Source organism: Rosa rugosa, chromosome 7 (genome assembly GCF_958449725.1).
Source record: "Rosa rugosa chromosome 7, drRosRugo1.1, whole genome shotgun sequence".
In the NCBI taxonomy this organism is placed as follows: domain Eukaryota; kingdom Viridiplantae; phylum Streptophyta; class Magnoliopsida; order Rosales; family Rosaceae; genus Rosa; species Rosa rugosa.
The window spans coordinates 15,356,972-15,383,017 of record NC_084826.1 but is presented as its reverse complement, the minus strand read 5'-3'; the positions used below and the strand labels follow the sequence as shown (position 1 = coordinate 15,383,017).

The window sequence follows — 26,046 nt, the reverse complement described above, 5'->3', positions numbered from 1 at the left end:
CGGTGGCGTAATTGTAATTTCTCACTTAACAATTATTTAATTCCTAATTGCTCTTTCCTGTGGGGCCCAGGGGCTCTCCTAAAATTTTTTTTTTCCTTCACACGCTCGAGTTGGTCAAGAATTTCGGATTTTCATTTTCTGTTGGGCTTATTAAATTGGATTGGGGGAGATTAGGGACTGTTAGGTGGTAATTAATTAAGCTAATCCGGGTACATTCATAGATTTTTTGTTGGTTTAATCACAAAGGAATGGAAGGGTTCAATGTATCTTGGTGAGGATCCAATGAGCTGAACGGCTGCCAGGGACAGCTTATTTGCATTATTCAATGTACTCTCTCTCTCTCTCTCTCTCTCTGACTCTCTCCATGCTTTCCCCATAAGCATCATTCTGTGCAAATTACGGTAATCATGAAAAGGAAAGTGACGTTTTACTATGAATTTTTTTGATAGGTTAGCTATGATCATCATTACCATCATTCTAGATCGAAAGCTTTTGTCTGGATCTCCATTTTGGTAATTTTTGTTTCAGTGTGAATCTTAAAAGAATTTTATCTCATCAGATACTTTAACCACATCTTATCAAACTTAGCGTTGACTCGCCTGTTTGCCTTTACCCGATAATTGATCAAATGTTTTCTCTGTTTATCTATCTTTTTCTATCTCTTTTTATTTCTCACACTTTGAATAGTGTTGTAACTGTTGTATACCTAGCTAGCCTGGACAGATAGGACACTTTGTCGCAAAGCAAACACGACGACGCACAATCATGTGGTTGTCAAATCGAAAATGAACTCGATTATATGCATCAAAGCCCCCAACATCTAACTTGTTATGGTGCCAACTAAAGATGGTTCGTGATTTGAAGCAAACACGACGACGCACGATCATGTGGATGTCAAATCGAAAGTGAACTCGATTATACGCATCAAAGCCCCCAACAACTAACTTATTATGGTGCCAACTAAAGATGGATCGTGATTTGAAGTGAAGTTTATCATGGATTTTTGATAAGCTAGTTTGTTATGGTGCCAATATATAATAAATTGATGACCCTATTAACTTATTCTATGACCAATTGGTAGTCAGTCGATTGTTCTCAGCGAAGAAGGTTGATAGAAAGGTTTTTATGGGGATGTTGTCATCTTTTTGGGGTCTCAAGAATCGCCTTTCTATGCGGGAGCAGGGAGATTGATTCGTTTTCAAATTTTTCAGTGCTGAAAGAGAGGGATCACATTGTCCAAGGTGGTCCATGGTTTTTTTTTTTTTTTTTTATAAGAAAAGAAAAACAATTTAAAGAAGGAAGCCTCTTGGGCAACCAAAGTTTACAACGTCAAAAATTAAGGCTCTAGAAGCCTCACTTGGGACCCTATCACTCCAAGACATAGGAGAAGCAGCATTATGTCCTAAATTTGCAATAGCATCAGCTACAAAGTTTGCTTCTCTATAGATATGCTTAAAGGTAATTTGAGAAAAGGAAGTTGCAATGGTTCTAATGTCTTTAATCAAGGTGGTCCATGGTTTTACGGCAAGTCTATGTTGGCTTTAGCTCTGTACAATGGCTTGTCAGAGGTTAATTTGGTTATGATCCCTTCAATTTCGGTGTGGGTGGAGATTTTCGGTCTCCCACCAACCCCGTTATGGAGGAAGTAACCTTTATGGTCGATTCTACATTAGGGATTGTGTTGCAATTGGACAAGACTGATATTCAACGAGGATCTAGGGTTAATTTTCATATGCGTCATAAGTTTCGAAGTCATTGATGTTAGGATGTGATAAGAATTAATAAGGAAAATTAATTCATAGTTGGACTTGGTTTAACTTTCTAATTGGGCATGGTTCACGTCGAAGTTTATTCCTTTTCAAGAATAAGATATTTTCTCCTGTACAAGAAGGCTTGGTTTTCATACGACCAATTGAATTGTAATTGTGATGCCTATATATAAAGGCCAGGGGTAGTAAACCCAACGTATGGTCGATATGATGTTGGTGATGAAAAATTCCGTAGAGGATATTGACTCACCAAAGAATGCGGACTGGAGCGGGAGTTGAACCGAGAACAATCGAGAAGCTTTTATTCGTCATTGACCTGATGATGACAATGCGGAGGCTACTCTCCATTGCTAACTTTAGGGTTGACGAAGCGGAGACTTCTCTTCATTGACAGTAGCGGAGAGAGGGCTTCTCTTTGTTTCGTACTCGAATGATAACGAAGCGGAGACCTCTCCCCGCTGATGATAACGGAGCGAAGGCTTCCCTTCACTTCGTACTTGGGTGATGACGGAGCGGAGACATCTCTTCGCTTCGTAACTCCAATGATGACGAAGCGGAGTCCTCTCTTCACTTCGTACCTCTGATGATGACAAAGCGGAGACCTCTCTTCTCTTCGTGCCTTCGATGATGACGAAGCAGTGACCTCTATTCTCTTCGTAATTCTGATGATGATGAAGCGGAGACTTCACCTCGTCGTCGGATCGAGGAGGCGGGGTACTTGCAAAAGACTCTCCAATGTTTAAATCAGTATATTTTTGAGTTGAGTGTAGTAGACTCAATTAGAATTGGATGTCATACCTGATCGTTTTGTCCCTATTTATAGGTGACTTACAGCTTGAGCTGCAAGTAAACATGCATGACAAGTCATTGGCGACTTAGGAGGCAAGTCACAGATAAGACCGTATTTATTCCTGCAATAATGGCCACTTACGGCGGCAATGATTGCCATATTGAATGCTGCAATGATTACCGTTTACTGTTACAATTATCACCTCTTAATTGTCTTGATTGTAGGGTTAAATTGGTTTACCACCCCCACATATGATCATCGGCAAGAGAGTATATATCTCTTGGGTAAGGGAGCAGAGATGTCAAGAGTGAGTATAGCTCTCGGGTGAGGGATTGAGTTCTTGAGAAATTCTATGAGTGTGGATGTACAAGAGTTTCGGGTTTGGGTTATGGCGATTTAGCCCAATTATATCTTGTACAGTTGTACTGTAATTATTCTCATAGTGAATAACATGAATCTCGCGGGAGGACGTAGGCATGGATTTGTGCTGAACCTCGTTAAATCTAGGTGTTCTCTTGTTGCTTGTCTTGTGGTTTGTTTACTTTTTCGATCGGTATACTATATGAGCCTTGACGGGAGCGATTATAATTCCCTAACAAGTAAAGCAAGCTTATCCCCCTTTCGAGTTTGAATTCTCTTCGGGGGTTTCTGCAACCCTTCGATTCAAGTATGAAAAACTTGTGAAGTTCTATAGTGTATGTGGACTTCTGGAACACCCTGTTTTCGAATGCCTCGGTCCTCCTTTTTTAGAGGAGAGTAGGAGTGGTGCTGCGCAAAGGATATCCTCTGGTTTGAACCCTAAAGTCGGCTCTCTAGAGATCAGGAATGAGATTGTGGTGGCTATGGAAATAGATGAGATAGCTAGGGAGTTTGCTATGCGGGCGAATTTGATCTTCCCTTCCCCAATCCCTAACCCCTTTTCTGCTGGAGGGTCACATGCACTATATACTATCCCCGACGTCTATGATTCAATAAATTAAAGTTATATTGAAAGAATTTATTAAATAAAAGGATTAAATTCAGTTTACCCCCTGAACTTTGGGCCTAAAATCAGACTGGTCCTTAATTTTTTTTTTAATCAGACTGGTCATTGTACTCTCAAACAATATCACCCGAATCCAAATTTTGAATCCGGGTCCAAAAATGACGTCATTGGCTGAGTTGGAGCCGACATATGGGCCCATACTTCAGATTTTTAAACCCTACAGGAGGGCAGAATGGACATTCTCACAATAAAAACAAATTTTTAAAAAATAAAATAAAAAAATCATCAAATTCCCTTTCCTTCTTCCTCTTCTTCTTCTTCTTATTCTTCGGCTTGTTCTTCTGAACCCACCAAACCCAGCCAATTCCCTTTCCTTCTTCTTCTTCCGAATCCACCAAACCCAGCCAATTCCCTTTCCTTCTTCTTCTTCTTCTTCTGCTTGTTCTTCCGAACCCACCAAACCCAACCAATTCCATTCCTTCTTCTTCTTCTTCTTGTTCTTCCGAATCCATCAAACCCAACCAATTCCCTTTCCTTCTTCTTCTTCTTCTTGTTCTTCTGAACCCATCAACACCCAAACTCAAACCCAATTGCTATCAAATTCAAATCCAAAACCCAATTGCTATCAAATTCAAATCCGAAAACCAAACTCAAATTAAGTTGCATGCTATCAAATTCAAATCCATTGTCTCACCCTTGATGGCCATGAGCAGAGAGGGAGAGGATGGATGACAGAGAAGGCGAGGAGAGAGAGAGAGGGAGCCGAAGAAGAATAAGCGGGCCCTGGTGGCCCATGTCTCCGACGCCGTGACCCGGCTCAGGAAGTTGGTGATGATGTCCAACGCGGGTCGGATCGATGAGAGCTCCGGTGCAGACGGTGTCCTACAGGTCGGCGGTGAGGCACGTGGAGCGGATGAGGTCGAAGGCCAGCTTCTTGCATACGGCAGAGGAGGGGAAGGCGACGATATCTGTGAAGGCAGACTTGTCGAGGATAGAGATGTCGCAGTCTGGATTTGAGAGGAAGGAGGTGGAGATTGAAGAATGAAGGAGGAGAAATTACAAGGTTGAAGCTAGAGCTGTTCAAGGATGACATCGATGGCGCCATCGTGGGAAGGAGGTGAAGGTGAAGGGCGTAATCCAGTCGCCGATATAGAGAAGATGAGAGAGAGAGAGAGAGAAAGAGAAAATAAAAATTAGAAATTATATTAGATTTGAAATGTCCATTCTGCCCTCGTTTAGGGTTTTAAAATCTGAAGTGTGGGCCCACATGTCGGCTCCAACTTAGCGAGTGTCGTCATTTTTGGACCCAGATTCAAAATTTGGACTCGGGTGATGTTGTTTGAGAGTACAAGGACCAGTCTGATTAAAAAAAAAGTTTAAGGACCAGTCTGATTTTAGACTCAAAGTTTAGGGGGGTAAACTAAATTTTTTCCTAAGAGCAACTCCAACAGCTTCCCTATAATTTCTGTATTATAGGGAAGCAGAAGTTAAAGCTTTAGCCTCTTTTTCTTCTCTAACTCCAACAGATTCCTTATTTTACAACAATCTCTAAAATCTTTATATTCTTCCTTAAAATTTTAGAGTTTGCTGTAAATATAGGGAATTTGGTTTTCTCTTTCCTCACTTTCTCTAAAATAGGAATAGTTATAGGGAATCTGTTGGAGCAAAAGAGGCTTATTTTTCCCTAAAGTAGAGAAAAATCAAAATATGAGGAATCTGTTGGAGTTGCTCTAAATAAAAATTATGTTTCTAACTTACTTATTTAAGTCTAGTACCATTTGATGTAATGATATAAGTCTCCTATTTGTAAGTGGGATGCCGTGAGTTTATGATAAAAAAAAAATACTTATTAATGAAAATGGACAAAGATGAAAAGTTTAAAAAAGTTTGGACAAACATTAGAGACGTGTATCAAATAGTTAAGAATGTGTATACAGAATTGAGTAGTGCTAGAGACACCAAGTTTTTTTTACCAAATTCTAATAGGTTTTTATGAATTATCATAAAAATTGATTATGCATATATAATAGGTTTTATTTATTATTATTATTATTATTTAAAAGAATGATATTTGACAAGTTTAGGCCTTTAGGATTTGATGAAATAATGCACATTTTCATTAGTGAGTAACTTAGATCATAAAAGAATCAAAAGAAAGCAAAGCATCCGGAGAACACTATGAATTTTTTATTTTTTCATTATTGCCCATAAGATTCATGAATTTCTAGAAGTAGATGAGTATTGACTTTAATTGTAATCTATGTTAATTGTTTTTCTTAAAAGAAATTAATTAATTTAAAGACATGTTAAAAATATGAAATCAAGCATTTGCCATGTAAAAGTTAATATACAATTTTGATTTTTGAGATCTCAAGAATAGAATTTCTCCTGCACATGTTGTGTTTATTTAGAGCAACAGATTTAAGACCGCTCCAACCACACACGGCCCACAACCCGACACGTGACCCAAAATCGAAAAAAGAAGAAGATTAAATCAGGAGGGAAACCAAAAGGAAACAGATTCATTTTAGGAGGGAAATAAAAAAGGAAACTGGCGGTAAAGCCACTCTCTCTCTCTGCGGTTGGATCCATTTTCTTCTTGTGAATCTGAGATGTTCGATTCTGCATCTGCAACCGGAGAGCGTCTCTCTCGCCCTCGGCGAACTAGCTCACAAGCAATTCGAAAGTCCAGAGGTATGCTTCGATTTAGGTTTTCTCATCTTTCTTCTGCTGAATTTGATTCAGTATTCAGCTTTTGCATCTTGAAATTTCCTTATTCATTTTCGATTAAATCGATTTCTGCTTTATCTCTCTCTCTCTCTCTCTCTCTCTCTCTCTCAGAGCTTCATCTGCGCCTGAAGACGATTCAGCTCTCGCAGGCTTCGCAGATCGGAAGCACCATACAAATTCAAAGGTACGCCTCTATCTTATTTTATCATAATCGGAATTTGCTTATTTGAAATTTCGGTGAGGCCTGGCCAGTGATGTTGCTATTGATATCTTTGTTGGTTTGCTTAATTTGAGTCTGTGTGAAGAGTTTGTCTGTATAATTCTGGCGAAAGTGCGTCGCAAATAGCACAATTCTCATTTCAAGTTCTGAGGGATTTTCATTCACAGATAGTACATATTTGCGTGTATACATGAATAGGAAGGAAAGTGTGTCGGAAATGCTATGAGCTTTTTATTACTTTCAGAATAGCAGAAGAATTTTTTGTGCACTGTATTTGCTCTCCCTGCACTACCTTCTATCTATTAAGCTTACAATCTTCAGTAATTTTGCCCAAAGCAAATAGCAATTATGTTAAAACTGCATGACATCTATTGATTATGCTGGCTGTTTTACAAATTGGCTAAATCCCTCTTAGTCATGTGAGGATACAACTTAAACTAAAACTACCCGTTCTTTTTCTATTCTCAACGAGCCGATTTACAATAGCTGAATCAGCTGCCACTCGATCTTGATTCTGTGGTGCTCTTTAGACACGCTTCTTTGAAAATTTTTGGATGGCTACTCCTCTTTCTTGTCTTTTGGTTTGGCCAACCTGCTGGCTGGGAAGTGCAACCGGGCCATTAAAGGACGCGGACCCCTTGATTTCTGATCAAACCCCCTCACGCACACAAATCCTGCACATCGATTGAAGAACTCTTTAGCAAACACATACTTTATTTTGGCCATAGGTTGCTGAAGAACTTGCTAGAGGCAATTTGTGACACAAAAACAAAGTCCAATAAAAGGTGAAATAGAAAACATTTGCAATGCTAGTGTGTCAAAATTTCATTCTTACTTGGTGAAGAGTACTGCAGTAATATTTGAAGAAGTAATTAGATTCATGTAAGATACCATAAAATCCTTGTAATGTTCATTCTGTACATTTTTGCTACAAACCTACAGAATGCTAGTACAAGAGCCATGTCTCAGGAATTATTCAGAAGGAAAATATTTCAAATATCCCTAGCTCTTAGGGTAATATGTTACAAGGGAAGTAGGTTTTACATCCCTTGCAAGTTTAAGGTTTTGAATATGTGAAGAGATAACTATATCCTATATTCATAGGGGAGAATGTGCATACAAGTTACCAATGAACACTAATAAATTTGCCAGGATGTCATGGGAAATAGGGAAGCAACATAATTTCATACCTCTCCAAAAGCAATGTTGAATTTCTGGTGTTGTTAACCCTGGTAAGAAGAAGCACATATCTAAGTTCCAGTTGTATCGGTTGAATCAGTAGTCAGAATTTCAAGAGTAAAGTTTTACAATCTTTACCTTTGAATATTGTTGGTATTGAGGTTCCAAAGTACACGGTTCTCCTATTCAGATTCCACAACCAGCCTCTTGGAACATCAAGAGGCTCAAGGCTTGAATCATGATCAGCAAACACCTGCATCGGACATCATATGTAATCAATATCCCCAAACTTGAAACAGATGCCTTAAGATGTGAAGAGAAGTAAGTTGATCCTAGTTAGATTGTATCTCACCTCATTAACTTGAAAGTAGGTGCCGTTAAGTGGGAAGCTCCCTCTCATTGCTGTTCGGCATGGTATCTGTCCATGATTATTTCAAGCATAGTAAAGATTCGTTATTGTCGTCATCTTATATTGGTGTTACTGGTGTTTCATCGTCTTACTTTTGCTATGTTTATAGTCATTAGTGGCGGTAACAGTTATACATGGCTATGATAGTAAGTTTTAGTTTGATTAGACATATTCTTACCAAGAGAGTCCCTCGAACTGTTTGTGAATATGCTTCCCGTGCACTATTGCATTGGAAACATTCCTTATCATCACACAATTTGCCAAATTCTTGAGAACTACACCTATTCTCTGGTGGTTGAATGGAGTTTGCTGTTTCACCTGGCATGGACAAACAGGTAAATTAGTTGAATTTGACTGTTGAACTTATGGAAAGAATATAAAATAATTAGCTTCAGGCAGGTCCACCTTCTGAGGGGGCATATCTTAAACCAGTTTCTTAGTGGTACAAACAATAATAGTACCCATTGTCACACTTGGGACTGTTCTTACGGGTTCCCACTTCGGAAGATGGTTCTAGGCTAAATTACTCAAAAGAGGGCTGGAAACAGTGGGGGCAAATAGGAAAATTGATTGCCATAATAAGAATTTCAATATAGTTTGGCCAAAAGGTAATTGCTTACCTGGTGTCCAAATGGCCAAAAGGTAATTGCATGGATCATCAGGTTCTCGCTTATCCAACCCCAACTGTATTAGGCACAAAGACAGATTTGGGATTAAATTTTGGAGTACTTGGCCAAAATAAAAATAGGAATTGAAAAATGATACTTAGCCATGATTTTGGCACTCCACTTTCCCATATATTTTACCACTTGCACTCTGGAGTCCAAGTGACAAAGTGAAGTGCCAAAGTCACTCCCCTTAAACATGATATTTAGCTGTAGATATTACTTACCCGATCTAGAAGAGGGTGTGAATCAGGAAGTTCATAGCTGCATTATGAACAACAAGAATTAGTAACACAGAAAAGCTAGGCTCATTGTTAAGTGATACCATCATAGTAATATCATGGTCTACAAAACTATGGAGCTTTTTCTCTAAACTAAATCTTGTTTATTTTGAAGTACTAGATTTTAAATTTTCATTCGATGTGATTCTAGGCTTAAATCGTTAGACATGGTTCTAATTTTCTTGAAATAATTGGAGTGATGTCAGTGCATACTTACACTTGATGCTCAGTTCGTAGTCTGCTCACATTCTTAAGCTTTGGTGTAGGAAGAGATGCAGCATCTGGTGTTAGAGCAACTAAAGCCTTTGACATTTCTCCTTCTTGAAGTTCCATGTTTTGTTGCATATAATTTTGCAAGTTCTGAGTGAACTGTTCCATGTTAAGTTTAATTGTAGGAATTTCATCTGGGTCCTCATAGAAGTCCTCAATGTCCTCTATTATCTGTGTGCACTCTGGCTCTGGTGTAGCTGGTTCTTCAATAATTGGTTCACAATAACCTAGTGTAGACTTTGGTTCTGATTGTTGGCTTGCTGCAAGTTGCTGGTTTCCTTCCAACTGTTCTGTTCGGTGAGGATGAGGGAGAGGGAGAGGCAAAGGCATTCCATTGTTGATCTCACCAGGGTTTAGATAGGTATTTCTGTCTTCAGTTGCACTCACTATACTTTTCTCCTCGGGCCCCGGCAAGGCAAGTCTTGCACTGCATCAATAAATGTTGTTAGTAAATCTGTCAAATAAAATAGCTGTACAGTAGGTTTTATGAGGATTATTACTTGGCAGGTTAACAGCCTACGATATTCGGTGTTCCCTGTCCATAGTTTTCACTAGACTGTGGGTTGGTAAATACCCAATAATGGGCCTTTGATTACATAACAATATGATTCACAAACCCTGTCCTCTTTTTTCTTGAACTAATTATGTTTGTTATTTCATATGTTGATAAAGCAAAGTTATAATTGTTATACATCATCCATGTGTTGTAATGAAATTTTAACCATTTATTTTCTTTATGACTATTTTTACTCATCAGGATGTTCTCTTATTGGTGGTAGACAAATGAAGAACATTGTCTTATCTATTGGAACTACCTAGATGATGGAGTTTGTGACTTTAAAATGCAAAGGTGGAGAGTTAGTATACAAACCTTGCAAATGCACTTGCAAAATGCCTACATTCTCCTCTCATTGGACATGCATTGCAATTCGGTTTGCTTTTCGTGCAGAAGACCTGCATCAATCAATGCCATTTTATCAATTCTAAGCCTGTGGTAAGAAAGATGAAATCACTTCATATATATCGTGAGACAAGAAAACATACCTTTCCAAATGTTATCATCTGGTAGTGCAGCTCATACCTGTTAGCAAATATCGAAAGGGTTTAGCCTATTGTTATTTGATTTATCAAAGACCAAACTTTGTTTTTGGACTCCGCAAGATCATTTATATAAACACTCTAGAGTGTATCGGTGCAAAGAATGTGAATTGTACTTACAAGGTTCTTTGGTCAAGCTTGCAAAGTCTTGGCCACAAGTACTTTTGTATGGATTCCAGCACTGGGTACCTATGAAAGACAGAAGCATTAGTAATATATTGGTCTATGTGGAAATGATTTCCATTAGTGACATGGAGGCTCATAATACTAACAGTTCTAGAAGATGCAACTGCAGTGACTCGGGCAAGGGCTGAAGGGGTACCCATCCCAGCCGTACAGCAATACGTCCAACATTTGTATCGACCTTCAAAGACGAAATGATATATGTTGATATGTGCTGCATCTATTATTCAGACATACTTAATATATATAGATACTCACCGGAAAAGCAAGATGATGAAGTGTCAAAAGCCTCACACACTCCACGCTTTTTAGACCCAGTCCTCGGAAGCTCAGCAGATACTCTCTACAGGCATAGGCATATGTCACACATATTTGGAATGCAAACCACAGAGGCTTGATGCATGTTTTTACTACTTTAGGAGCATAGCCATGGTAATTGATAAGACATGTGCAAGCGAGTAATTAAGTTCTAGACTTTAGTTTTCATAATTAGAAACTTGGCCTGTATTAATTCTGTGGGCTTACTTTGCTTGGTCAGGTGGAACATCTCTCAACCATTCAAGATCAAGGCTCCCGTGTTCTCTAACCAGTCGGTTAAGGAATTCCTGCACAAATGTCTCAATCATGTTGCTGTGTCTGGTGTATAGGTAAAAATGAATTTGAGAATTATATTTTTACATTGTAGTTACCTTGATTCTTTCCGCGAGCATATTATTCATCCCCCTCTCTTTGATAGTTTGGGCAATGTCATTTACATTTGCAGTTCTTACAGCTTCCCAGTCCACTGAATCCATTGTATTTGCTGTTTTCTCCCTTTTTCTTCCATTTGGTTCTGCTCGTTCTCTTAATTTGTCCCAGTCCTGCTGCTTTTTCTCTTTTCCAGGTCTTCTGTTCTTTGTCTTTGAGGTAGCAGCATCCACCTTACTGACCTCGTTGAAGCTTAAATCTGACTCTGGTCCCTTATGCATAATATCTGTGGTCTCACCAGAAATGTTGCAATTTTGCTGAATCTTATTTTTATGCTCCTCAGCAGGTACATCAACCTTATTCGGGTTCCCACCCACCCTGAATTGAGACTGAACCAAGTTATTTTTTCCCTCAATGCAATTGCATGATTCATTGAAACATCTCTGTGCATCTTGATCATTCACAGTAAGCTTATTACTTATTGTATCTTGACTCGCAGATTCTGCTGTTAGCACACTCTGTTCCCCCAGACTGTCTTCATATTTGTTCTTGGAAATATTAGAAGGTTGGATTACCTCTTCGAACAAATCAGAGCACTCAACTTGCACTACTTCTGGGTTGGAGGTAATATGCAAACAAAAATTATTGGAAGGGTCCTGGGATGCTCCTCCCCTGTCTATATATCTTCTTTGGTCATCATGCTGCATGCATATGGGTTCATAAAGTTCACAATTCAAATTGTCATGAGAAGACATATGGCTGGTTTTGAGACTGTAGACTTCGGCCTTCTGTAAAAACGAAGTGGAATGATCCAAACTGCCGTTTTGACATGTATTAGGCGTCTCCTCTGTCTCTGAGTTGCTCTCACATGATCCTGTTTTTTCCACAGTGTGAGAAGTTGAAGAATCCACAGAATTTTGAGATGAAACTATATCATATCCTGTTCTCAAGTCTTCCTCTATGCAACATTCTGATGCTGTTCTTGGGTTTATGGTGGTGGACCTGTTGGCCAATGAATGTGAAAGCTTGCAGTTGGGTTCATTTGTAGAGATAACTCCCTCACTAGTGGTTTCTGTGTTCTCATTGCTGTTGACAACTTTTTCTTCACTATGCTCAGTGTCATGGAATGTTACGGAACTAGAATCACAGAGTGGCTGGTTTGAAATCTCACTAATGCACACTTCTGGTTCATCTACTGCTAAGCCTGCAACTTTTTCATTGGATGCATTTTGGTTGCTCACTGACTTCAGGGGAAAACGTGCTGCAAGCGACATGAATGCAGAGCTGCAAGAACATAAAGGAGGAAATTAGGTAAGTTTCCCAGTTAAGCTTTGTCTAATTTCAAATCTCTATTATATGTAGAAAAAGTATTCACCTAGACAGATGATCTGACACATTTTGAGTCAGGAAAACTCCCACCACTGAGTCCACAACTGATCCTTTCCATGGAGAGAAGCGTCTATCTCCTGTGGAAATAAAATAATACTATTATATAAAATTGTAACTATCTATATATGAAACTAAAGTGTTCAATTTGTGCATACATGTTGAGGACTTCCCAGGGTACTTCAGATTCTCATAATAGAACAAATAATTGTTTTTATTTTTTATTTTTATTTTATCCAGTAGCCTGCACTACATTGGAATGCATTGCATTAGATAAGGTTGAGGTTGAAAACCGTGTAATTCTTGCTCTTTATTATTGTCTGATGAAGTATGTGTTTCTCTTCCTTGCCAAGTAGTCATTTCAATTTGCACAGTGTCTTTTGCATTGGTTTCATCATTAGCTTTTATGTTTTAGTAGAAATTAAATAGTGGCCAACTCATTTAAGAATGGCACCATTTGGGTGGGTGCCCAACTAGCATAAGATGAAGGTGAGCGTGGTTAGCCTCTGTGAGACTTAATGAAAGATATTTTGAAATACATCTTAGCTCCCTCCGGCAACTACATGTGGTGTGTTTTGTATGATTGCTCAAAATTGTTAATGCATGTCACTAATAGTGCATCGTCGAGCTAGCTGATCATAATGTCATTATCAACTAAACTCTAATAACTTGTTCAATATAAATTTCCTTGCAGATAATTTAGAGATTAGAATTAAAAGCTATGTACCTTGCACAAGATGCATTCGTGCGATAAAAGAGACTCTAATAACTTGTTCAATATAAATTTCCTTGCAGATAATTTAGAGATTAGAATTAAAAGCTATGTACCTTGCACAAGATGCATTCGTGCGATAAAAGAGTCTGCGCGACCTTGGAACACTCTACGCTCTTCTTCCCACCATTTTGCTTTCTGTTCATCCGTTCCATCAACGCCTTCACTGTTTATGTTATCCATCAGCAGCTTCCATACTTTATCCGTCTCTTCATCAAGGTCAACTTTAGGTCGTGGCCGACGTTTCTTGATAGGATTAAAAGCCCCCTCAAATGGTACAACAGTGCCATCTCTTCTATAAAGAACCAAAGCATTGTTCTCTTGCTTTTGTGTATTATAGACAACATTATACCCCTGATAAGCAAATTTGCTGTTCTCTCTATTTAAGTTCAAACATTTTAATTGATCAGTAATAGCATCAACGGAAAGAATTTGTGTGCATGCTACTTCTGGTGGAACACCTGCAATTAATGATCAAGTAAATTTCAATTGCCAGAATGGGCAACAACTTGCATTGAAACATAATTTTGTCGGCATACCTGATGATCCGGGAACAAATGGTTGGTTCTTGTATAGCACAATACTTCGGTGTGAACTGGTAACAGAACTTCTCTTTGTTCTCTTTTTCTTTGCGAGTGTGGCACCCACGTCAGTGACTAGGGCATCCATGCATGTCTGAGTAGAGTTACAGTTCATAGGTCTTTGCCCATTACCATCAGCTGGTGGTTTGGTGAGACAGGTACTCTGGCGCAGAATGTGCTCTGGTGTTCTAATTAGAGAAGCCAAGTCACGAACCCGTGTAGGAGCTTTTGATCTTCTCTTTTTTGAACTCTGTGTCTGGTACGAAGGCAGGATAGACTCAACAGCTTGCAGTTTTGATTGTCTCCAAACATTTTCTGCCATATTCACACGACATGATGTGCTTGATATGATAGAAGTATATGCCTTATCAGTCCTCTTCTTCTTGTATATGTATGGAAAATGCATATAAGACATCATGTTGTCATATGCTGGCATATTATTGTAGTGAACCCCAAGTAAATTTCGGGTACTTGGATCTGTCTGCTGAACAGCATTATAATATTTTCGCTTGGATCCCTTCAGTTCATTTTCTTGTGTCAGAATCATGGATGAGCTGCTGTTGAAGTCATTTGGCCTTGGTGAAGAGGATCTAGTGTCACCATCCAACATGGTTTGTACAGCATTTTTGTGACAGATTTGAGCACTCACTCTTGCTTTTCCTTCTGCAGTGTCTTTTTGGCAATCAACATACTCTCTTGGCTGCACGGAACTATTTCTGGCAGGATACGGTGTGGCTGGAGATTGTTGTTCAGGCAGTGACAAGTGTTCTTTCAGCCATTGATTTGTAGAAAGAACAAGTTCATGGGCTAACTCCATCCGAGTGTTATCTACCATTGAATTAATTTCATTTCTGAGCTGCACAGTTGATTTTGATGCAACTCCATTGGTGCAAAAATTACGCACCTGTGAGTCCGAACCTGAATTGAAAGATCTGCAGGAGGATATATCATCTCCTGGTTCTTCCATGTCATAATTTAACACCCTTCTGCATGATCTCTTGGTGGACTTCAGATTATTTGAATCGGTACACTCCCCAAGTTCCTTTGGTGGGGGAGGAGTTGCATTTTTGTCTAGTGCATTCTTCCTTACATACTTTCTTCTGGCTGGAGTTTCCTTAGTAGTAGGAGGTTTCGGCAGTGGTTTTGGCTTGCCTTCTCTAATAACCTTGGGCCTGTGCTTTCTCCTCCTTTGTTTCAGCTGCGGTGTCTTATTCAAGTCAATGCTATCATTCCCTTCCTTGATGATGTGATTATCCTGGAGCTGTGTCTGATTCTCCTGGACTTGTGTGGAAAAAGTAGCATGTGAAGAATCTGTAGCAGGGTTTGCTACATCTTTATTATTTCCCAGCTCAAAGATTTCAAATGTGGTAGCACCAGCATTCATCTGCTCTTCAATTTGCTGGTCTTTTCTATGATCCGCATTTGAGCTTGCCTTCTCTGGTGTTATGGGTGCAAATTGGCCATAGGTGGTCTCAGGTAGTGAATTTAGATCATAAGGAAGGTGGTGAGGAAAGGGAACATCATCTGCATAGCAACATTCTCATTTCAGACCAGAGAGGTAACAAAAACAACATGCTTCAAATTTATTGATTTATAGTGTATTTCATGTTCCAGTATCAGTATTTACATTCCCCTCTTCTTTAATTTGGTAAGTGAGTGTGTTTAAAATGCTTTGTTCAAGTACAAGATAATAAAACCGCTAAATGAAAATGATGAGCAAATTAAAATTGTCTTGCAACTTACACCGAGGTTCTCCATGCATGACAGCATTATTATCAGCTGCGCTAGAGGCGGCATGGGCAAGGGCCAGGAGATCTATACAAGGAACCTCTCTCGACATCTCGAGTGTGTTGCCGGCACCAACAGGTCCAGCTCCATTATTCCCTTCATTGGCTGGTAAAGCAAACGGGAATTTATTTGGGGGCATAAAAAATTCATGGTGTTTATGTTCTTGAGGTGGTTTTGGGAGAATAGGCCTGTAAGGAGTTGTTGGAGCAATGCAAGAAGCCCAGTCTTGGAAGGCATCTTTTCTCTGTTCATTCATATCCATCCCTCAGTCTCTTCTGAGGGATCTTAAAATTTTAGATTTCCTCTGCCTTTGGCTTCTAGGTCTTCCTCAGCTCACTGAATTCAGTGAAATCAAGCTTTAGAATTACCTGCCATATAGAATTAAAAAAAAAAAAAATTAAAAAAAAAATAATAAAAAGCAAAATTTGAGAAATTTCAGGAGAGAGAACACAGGTAGAGACCAAAAAGTAGAGATAAATCACAACAAACACCTACCCAGCTCATCAAAAACATCAAGCTGTGGGGTTCTTCATCACTCTTAACCCCATTTTTGGAATTATCTGCCATAGTTAAAACAAAGGCAATTTTGAGAAAACTTGAGGAGAGAGATTGAGAAAACACATGTATAGACCCAGTTCTAAGCTAAATCTCAATTCCTACCCAGTTCACCAAAATCATCAAGCTCTGTAAATCTTCATCACTCTCGTCCCCATTTCATGGAATCACCTGCCATATAGAAAAATTCAGGCAAATTAGAGAAATGTCAGTAGAGAATAGCAGGTAGAAGCCACACTTTTGAGCTAACACAGAGCAGAACCAGTCCCACCCTGTTCAACTCTCACATCATACCAAAACCACCTCAGTAAAACAGATCTTTCAAACAAAACCCACAACCTTTGTAAAAATCCAAAATTGAGCTGAAAAGAAAAGTAAACAGCACAAATTTGAGGTAGAGCTGATCAGCTCAAACCTGGTAATCCCAGAATTAGTGAGATTTTCGGTTCCAGGAACAAGCTGGGCAAAACCGAAATCCTATAGATGCTCTTAAGGATCTCCCACAGAGAATGCCACTTTATTCTCTAATGTTGGTACAATTCAACACAAAGATTGAACCAAAAATATGTGAGAAAAATCATAGGCTGGATGGAGAGTTTACCTAGATCTCATTTTCAGTGACATGAAGACCAGTAAGGTGGAAAACAGAGCAAAAATGAGAAAAGGTCTTCTTCTTCTTCTTTCTCTCCCTCAGGAAAGTGTGAGAGAAAATGAAATTGAAGAAAACCAAACGCAAAGTCCCAGAGCTCTATTTAATAACTGATAACATTTTTCCCGGTAAATGACCCAGTCTTAATATGTAATACTAAGTTTTTCATTTTTTCCGTTTCTACTGTGAAACCTTTGTTTGTTTGTTTGTTTGAAACGAACCGTAAGGTGGCGTATAAGCAGTGGGGGTTAGTGTAATTAAGTCCCAACTTCAGGGGCAATTAGGTAACTCTAGTTTTCCTCAACAACCCACCGGTTGTGAAGCGTCGAGGGTGGCCTCCAACACGTGATCGAACTGAAAATCAAAGGGGTCTGCGCGTTCGACACGTGGCTCATTCAGGCCTTGTAAAGGTCCATTATAGGTCTCTAGGCTCTAAGGGCGTCCCCGTCAGAGGGAGGGGCGGCGAGTCCGAGGTCGGAATATTATTATTTTTAATTATTTTATTTATCTGCATTTCCAGGTCGTAACGGAGCCATCGGTTACGGCGTTAGAGTGGTCCCCCATGGCCACAACAAAGGTGCACGATTTTCTATGAGTTGGGCTGCTGATTGGATTTGGCGCGCATGTGGCGGGTATTCATCACAGTCCTATGTTATGGTTAGTGCTAAATTTTTTTGCTTATAATTTAAATTAATCCTCATTTAGATTATCAATATAGCTCCCTACTTTATGTTTGATAGATAGCAATCTCTGCATTTTTATGCTCTGCGCTGAAATTTTATTCTACACATGCATGCATGCGCACGTAACTTTTTATAGGTCCCACGTAATAAAATAGATGAACTTTATATAGGTCCCACGTAATAAATATCAACGAATGATAGCAGTACGTACCGTGCTATATATGAGAAACAAAAGTCAATCAACCCATGTTATAAATTTTATTGGCTCTTATTATTTCACTGACTCCCAAGATGATTTGGGATTGTCCACTTTTCGATCACAATTATAATATCGTCATCATGTGTCTTTCATTTAAAAATAATATACTGTAATGACTCGTCTTTTCTCGACACCGACTTTAATAGCGTCAATAATTTTCGTCATTGTCTTTTTGCTTCAACTAAATTAACTGTCATCACATTTATCAAACACAGAGTCCCTTATAAGATAGAATCTCACATCACCACACACAACCACACAGACACATATATATTCCTATCAGTATAGTGGATCGTGTTCTTCCCAGATAAACATAAACATATACTCAATACACATATACTCAGCAATCATAAGACCCAGAATCAAATTTAGTTGGATGGGTTTTTTTATTAACTGATTAGAATTTTAATTAGGATTTTATTTAATCATCAGAAAACATTTCTTTTAGCTTATTTATTTATTTATTTTTTTATCTTTTTTTATATTTTTTATTTACCTTGTTTTGGAGAAGGCGTTTCTTATGGGTTGGCATACACACAGGGATAGAGTTCGGTAGCTAAGATCCAAAATTCCCAATTGAGATGAGAGGATCTAATTTGGTAGTTTGCAACTAAGTTGGTCCACACCAGAGCAAATCTCATGCAGAAAAAATGTGTGGGGTTTTGCAAAACCGTTGCTTTTTCTTTGATTGAGTCGGTCACCGCTTGTGACTCTCACTCTAGCCAAGATGGAAGGAATCTCTTATCCCCTCTTTTCGCGTTCTCTCTCTGACTCTTCTGTTAAGCTTAATAATACACCAATTAATGGCTTAACGTGTTCCATATTTGTGCTTTAGGGGCCTCCCTTCTGGGTCACTGCTATTCTCTCATTGGCTGTGTAAACGGAGCCCCCCCTTCTTTTTACATTTTGGCATTCCCTTTTACTTGACTTGTGGGTTGGGGCGAGTAATCTTACTTTGGATGATGATCTGATGCCAATAGCATCCAAGTTTTCTAAAGTCAATTTTTGTAATTGTGCAAAATTGCTGCGTACATGTGCTGATTAATATTTCGTTTTCAGCACGTGTACGTATCTTTCAACGGTTATTTAACCGTTTAATTTTGTAAACACATGAATTTTGGTGGGTCATACACGAAGGACCAATGATGTGAATTTGTATTATTCAAATAATATATACATTTGACCACAATCACGTCTTATAATATATATTTATAGATGAATTTTATATATATCTCATTAAAAAGATAGATATACAACTACTTGTGTCTATAACAAAACTAATCATATATGTTTGTTTTCATTCTATTTGACTCTTGTGCTTTAATAATTTTGTCACTTTTCATAAAAATAATAACGATGTTATGAATCTTTTGTCTAAAAGTTAAAACAATGCCGACATATATTTTTTTCTTATGCAAATCGTTGTGTAGATGTTATTTTTAAGAACGCGATCTCTTATTGGTACATAAACTTCATAAGGGTCCCATGATAAGTGTCCAATGATTCATTATGAATATTCTCTTCACAATCATATATCAATTCACATAAATAAATTTTATATAGGTCTCATCAAAGCGACGGATGCATTATGTCAATCAATCTCGCTTTTCTGACTCTCACAATGGTTTGAGAATGTTCTTTCCTTTTATCGAAAATCAGTATTGTTATAGTCTTCTATTTAAAATTTAATACAGCGTTAACGTGCTTGTTTAGTGATTTTAAAACTTAGGTTGCCATGTACTTTATCTCTATCTTTTAATTATACTCCAATATGTTGGGATCTTTACTAAACATGGTGCCTTAAAAGTTATAATACCATCTAACACATATTCGCCTTTATAGATATTCACATATGTATCATGATCATATACTAGTCTCCACGCTTATGAGAAGATGAGTTTGTTTTTAGGGAGAATTTCACAAATGGCCACTCAACTATGACTCATTAGACATTTTGGTCACTCAATTATTACTCTGTCAATCACTTTAGTTACTGAATGTATATTTTGTCTCATTTTAATCACTTCTCCCATTCATTCCAATTCAGATTTCTTAATTTTTCACAATTGGTTGGTCGAAAATATGGCAAATTAATTTTTTCAATGAAAAAAATTAATGAAGTGACTAAAGTGATTAACATAGTTAAAGTTGAGTGACTAAAGTGATATATTTAAAAAGTGAGTGATCAAAGTGTCGAACATGTAAAAGTTGAGAGATCACTTGTGATATTATCCCTTATTTTTATAGGTAATTTGTCTTCACTTAGATTTGGATTAGTTAACAAATATTTACAATTTCTTAAGTTTAGATGGCGTTCTCATTTAAGCAATTTCATATTATAATGCAAATGACTATAATATATATATATATATATATATATATATATATATATATCTCTTTTTAGTGTGATCTTAATCGTTTATAAATTTGAATATATATATATATATATATATATATATATATATATATATATCTCTTTTTAGTGTGATCTTAATCGTTTATAAATTTGAAGAAATGAACTCTATGTTACTTATGGTTATTGGTCCAAAAAAAAGTTGACGATACATCAACTGGTACATTAATGATAGACCAACTTTAATTTATATTATAGTAGACTATCTCTTTATAATTATAGATTAGTTTGAAATCATGCTTGGTTAGATTACCCCAGTGTATGAATCAAGTATGTCAAATTGTATTTACTTGATACACCGACATAATAAAGTACAATAGAGTGAACGTAGGTTCATCTCTTCTAAATATCTCTATATCCTACTAAAACGATAGATCTCATATGCCGTACAATATGAAAGTCAATGTCAGATAACTTTTATTACGAATTGACTATGATTTTATTATTTTTTATATAATAAAATAATATCATCATCATGAGTCTTTCGTTCAAAAATTAAAATGGTGCTAGAATAAAAATTAAGACGGCGCTAGAGTAAAACATATTCGTCTTTTGACAAATTTAAAGTTGTCAGCACCATGCCACCATTTTCCTCTTAACATATTCTACTCCAACATATTAAATCTTCATCGAATGTAGCGCCTCATTTGTTCATAGTCACATCACACGCACTATCCACTTTAAAAGATTTAGAGCTGTTTTTCATTGGTGGAAGGACTAGGTTAAGCTTTATATATCAATTTAACTTTTAATAATCATCTTTTTCTTTGCCAGAAAAATAATAAAAATCTTGGCTTTATGAGAAGCTTTCAATTAATCAGAAGTTGATTAATTAAAGAGCTTTTTACTTAATTAATTATTTCTTCTCTAAGGTTATTGAACAAAGGGATAGAGTTAGGTAGCTAAGATCCAAAACTCCCTATTGAACAGAACCGGAAATCACGATGATGAGCTGGTCTAATTTGGTGGTTTGCAACCAAAGTCAGTCAGTCCGGTCAGCACAGAGACCAAAATCAGAGCCAATTCTCCACGCACCAAAACTGGTCTAATCGTTCCTTCTCTTCTTCTTCACTCTGTCGGTCACCGTTTCTATCTAAACCCATAGCGAATCTATCCCCTTCTTTTCCTCTGAAAGACTCTAAAGCTTTCCAGACACGTGTGGCAGTTCTTCCAGATCACTGCTCTCATCTCATTGGCTGTAAATAATTTCCTTTCCCCTGTTGGTAATGTAAATTCTGGGTAGTCAGGTAAAATAATTCTAGGTTACTTTTTATATTGCTTGCTGTGAGGTGTCAGTCATGCATGCTGGCCAGGGCAAGAAAGTTGTTGTCATGCATTTGTTGCTTTCTCCACAAAGAGGATCCCCAATAGATATTTGATCCTGCCGAGTACACAAGCGAACAGATCTACCCACTTGGGTTTTTGAGATTCCCCACCCTCCACTAGGGAGCTTGGGTTTAGATATAGAGATGATAGAAAAACAGAAAATAAATATTTTTCTACGTGATGGGATGTGGGGATTTCTACTTTTAGGTGGCGCGTCAGGTGCGCGTACGAGGTTTCGACCTCGAGCGTCCTGACAATAATTGTTAGAACATTCTATTACATCGCGCACGATTGTACGTGTCGAATATAATAAAATTATTTGTACCACATTTATTTATCTTAATGTCGACTGAATTTAGTATAAAAGTGAGTCCTCAATTTTGTAAATTATATAAGTGACAAACTTAGTTTCAAACATACCATCATACTGAAATAATATACACTTTGTTTTTCTGTTGGTATTTTCTCATATTTCGAATTAGTATTTCTGCTCATTTATTTTTTGACAATATAAAATGTCTACGGTTATAATAAAGATAAATTTAGATACAAAAAAATCACAGAAACAATAAAAATGATATGAATTAGAAGGACGAGTGAAGAAAAGATGTTTATCATGTTGGGATGAATTATGAGTGGATGTCTGCAATTATAGATGTGTGTTGTTTTCGTTGCTAATGTGAAGAATACACATTTCAATGCTTTGGAAAATTTGCGTTAAAGAATTGTCTATTATGTTGGAGTTTAAAAAGATTTGTGATGTTGCTAATTTGGATTGACCCATGATTATAGGTTACAAAGAGGAGACGAATATATTCTCACTATAAGTGCTTGGCCTTGATATGTTATTTTGGACATGATTTTTTTCGACATTATTCCATAGGGTATGTGACATCTATTGGTTTGTCTTTAAGACTCCATTGATTTCATTTTTCTTTTCATGTCGAAGTTAGGGAGTGTTCAATAGAATGCTAAATCAGATAGACAAAATATGCCTCAATTAGACTTGGTAACTATTTGAACAAAAGAAGCACATTATGTTATAATGGATAGAGAAATGTGTGATTACATATAATGACTCACTCTTTGAAGCATGACCATGCCAAAAGGGTAATTAACTAAGCAGTTCTTCAATTATGTGTCCTAGAAACAAGATTAATAGTTTGACAACCATATTAAACAATTACAATCTTTAACATCCAACTCTTCTGACTTCTTCTACTGATCACTCAATGTAGTACATGTTGTGGAAGAGGCATTGACTTCCTTAGGTTTTCTCTTACTACCTTAAAGATGATCACAACAATTGTTTAAGAGTGACAATCGGCATTGAGTTTACTTCCAAACCTGTAAACTTGCCGAAGTTTTTAGTTTTGACTAACACTCAAGTGCTTTAGATTGGAGAAATTAGAGTTCTTGGCGGATGCTTATGGTGACCCACTAGTTGCAGCATAGTCTCCATGATTTTCGGTTTCCTAGATTTGAAAAAAAAATTGTGACCGGTCACTCTTGTTGGCAAATTAACCAACAAAGAGAATTGAACTAGTAAGTGACCAATGAAGAATTTTTCCCCTACTACAATCACCAAAGCACTGATCTTTGACAAAATTATATGTGACTTCGTTGAGAAAAAGTTTGGAGTAGATGACAAAGGCGCAGCTGAAATCCTAAGAGAGATGTAGGGTTCCACACAATATTTTAAAAATCTCTCTGGGCGATCACCTAGGTGTTAGAAGGTGGTCAACTGCCTCGACTAACCTAAGCGGCGTTAGGCATGCCGGGTTTAAGAAAATGTTCAAAATATTATTTCTTTTTGGATCAAATATTTAAAAACTAACTTTTGATTTGTAAGTATTCATTATATACTTAACATTTATCACATGTTTTCAATCAATTATTGCTGACTACTATTATTTGTTTTAATTAGAAACTTACTTATATATTATATAATAAAATTAAGAACTAAATTCAGTTTAGTCCCTCAAACTTTAGGCCAAACATCAGTTTGGTCCCTCATCTTTTTTTTTAATCAAACTCATCCCTGATCTCTCAAATTGCATCAATTTCGTCAAAAATTTGAATTTGGCTCGAAAGATGACGTCATGTGCTGAGTTGGAGCCGACACAGGGACCCACTTTTCAGATTTTAGAAGGGCAAAATGGACATTTCCAAATTAATCTAATTTATATTTTTTTTTCTCTAATTTTCTCTATTTTCTTCTCTCTCTCTCTCTCTCTCTGGTTGGGCTTCTTCTCTCTTCTTCCTCTCTAGATCGACGACCACGAAACCCCTTCTACCAGTGCCAGCTTATACAGTGGAATCATAACAATGAAAATTGCAATAGAGTGCCCAATTTATCCATCCACATTATGAAATTATGATTCTTTTCTGGTGGTGGAAACAATTGTTCCAATACAATCAAAGATTTCTAGTATACACAAGGAAGAAGGGTACCTCAGAAACGCTAGCTCCAAACACTCGTGATTCAATACTTCTAGGATATGAAGTGCTAACTCCAAACACTCGTGATTCAAGCTCGGCAAGTGATACGCTCAAAGCAAGCGCATAATTTAACCCTGAAATGTCATTAGTAGTATAAGTAAATAGGGATCGTTCTATTCCGGGGATTGAGGGTACATCTGTCATTGTCAAACAATTAAAACAATTAAAATTAAAACAAAGTATAATATTCACAAAGATATTCACAACTATAAACATTTTACACGAAATGGGGGGATTTTGTTTTTGGTTTTTCGAAAATAAAACTAAGTTAATAAAACAATTAAAATGCCAAAACATAAAAATACAAATGGAATGAGAGAACAAAGATCAAAAACCGAAACATATGATTAAAATCGATTCAAACCCTAATATTGTTCATCTAAGTCATGAGAAAGGAGTTGATCATGTGAAACGTTAGAAAGCAAACAATTTCCCATATTTTACTTTTCAATGCTAATTAATCTAAGTGAAAGCACAAAGACTAATCCTATCAAACATGCATTCAAGCCCTAGAAAGCTAGTCAATCATGACATGTTCAACGCATAAAGCACATAGAAAGGCTATCAACTCAAGTGTACAACTTAGTATGGAAAAGTCCACCTAATTGCAATTCTCTTTAATTAAATTCGATCTTTGTACAAAACCTTTACTACTTTGATTCAAGTTTACACAAAACAAAAAGTTGATTTTATGTTCTTGAACCTAGCATCAATTATATCGAAACCCTAAGTGTTTGCAACCACATAAGATTAAAATACAAAAGTCATCTATAACGCAAATTTAATTAAACAAACCCACATAAGCAACTCTCGAAGAACAATAATATGAATCTGAAAATTTCATTCAATCATATAAAAATTCCAGAATTTAATATTCATTCAAACACATATGTCAACTAGAACAAAACCAACGAAATTCAAACAAAGGTTACAAAGTAGAGGTCGAATTACACCGTGGATGGAAGATGAGGATGAATGATTTTTGTTGTGATCCTTGAAGCTTGAAAGCAAGTCTTCAATGGTGGATGGTGGAGGAATAGGTCACGGCTTCTTCTTCTCTTCCTTGGCCTTGCTTGAACTCGTGGCTTGCTCTAGAGGATGGAGAAACTCACGGCTATGCTAAAGGGATTTTCTGATTTTTTCTAAGTTGTAAATTATATGGAGAGGAGCCCCTAGACGTTGAGAATGAAGGGATTATATAGAGAACGGCAATGCTTGGCCTCCGAGCCGTGTATTTTCTGTTTATTTTCCAAGGAATTAAATTAATAATTCCACATAGCTTCCACCAATGAGAAATTGCCAAGTAAGCCCTAGTGTGTCATCCAACCAATCATAAAACTCCAAGAAGATTCCCTAATATATTCTTGCCGAAATTCCTTGAATATATTTCTGATTTTCTTCTTGTAATTCGGCCAAAATACCATTAGGGTTTCTAGGGATGAATCTAGACGCCATTTGGTCCTTTTCTTGATGTCCACACTTTTTCTTTCCATAAACTTCACCCTAGAAAATCTCTAGCGTAATCTTTTATTTTCTTCTTGATTTTCACGCCAACTTTCTCTCCTCCCTTTGGTTTTCACGGCAAAGCATCCCTAGGGTTAGGGTTTTGCGTCACAAACCCTAATGTCATGGGCTTTGATGGGCCTTGATCCATTTTGCCGAAAATCCACTTCATTCTTGAGAGTTCTTGGGCCTCGTTGCTTCATCTTCAAGCCTTCTCATTTTCCAACGCAAAACACATTATTTTTCCAGTTCTTTTTCATAGTTGCGTTGGAAACTTGCTAGGGAAGCCTTCCTCCATTTCGTAGGATTTCCTGGTTGGACTAGGAAAGCTTATTTCTTCATTTCTGCTCAAATGTGTGGGCC

General features: G+C 37.3%; 1 protein-coding gene and 1 long non-coding RNA gene across 2 annotated transcripts; one reads left to right on the top strand and one right to left on the bottom strand.

Moving 5' to 3' along the window:
• Positions 1-6,083: 6,083 nt before the first annotated feature.
• Positions 6,084-10,194, top strand: LOC133721423 (uncharacterized). The gene is made up of 3 exons (XR_009852187.1): positions 6,084-6,238; positions 6,386-6,458; positions 10,056-10,194. It is a non-coding gene; the product is annotated as an uncharacterized LOC133721423 (long non-coding RNA).
• LOC133721421 (DNA glycosylase/AP lyase ROS1) lies at positions 6,704-17,097 on the bottom strand. The gene is made up of 22 exons (XM_062148039.1): positions 16,950-17,097; positions 16,454-16,519; positions 16,289-16,353; positions 15,749-16,161; positions 13,964-15,529; positions 13,481-13,885; positions 12,642-12,732; positions 11,269-12,550; positions 11,105-11,184; positions 10,838-10,922; positions 10,669-10,760; positions 10,517-10,585; positions 10,343-10,379; positions 10,170-10,252; positions 9,246-9,725; positions 8,975-9,011; positions 8,703-8,766; positions 8,261-8,400; positions 8,026-8,091; positions 7,812-7,926; positions 7,685-7,723; positions 6,704-7,168 (listed from the first exon to the last, which is right to left on the bottom strand). The coding sequence occupies exons 4-22, from the start codon at positions 16,053-16,055 to the stop codon at positions 7,053-7,055; spliced, it is 5,154 nt and encodes a 1,717-aa protein (XP_062004023.1). The 5' UTR covers positions 16,056-16,161; positions 16,289-16,353; positions 16,454-16,519; positions 16,950-17,097; the 3' UTR covers positions 6,704-7,052.
• Positions 17,098-26,046: the final 8,949 nt, after the last annotated feature.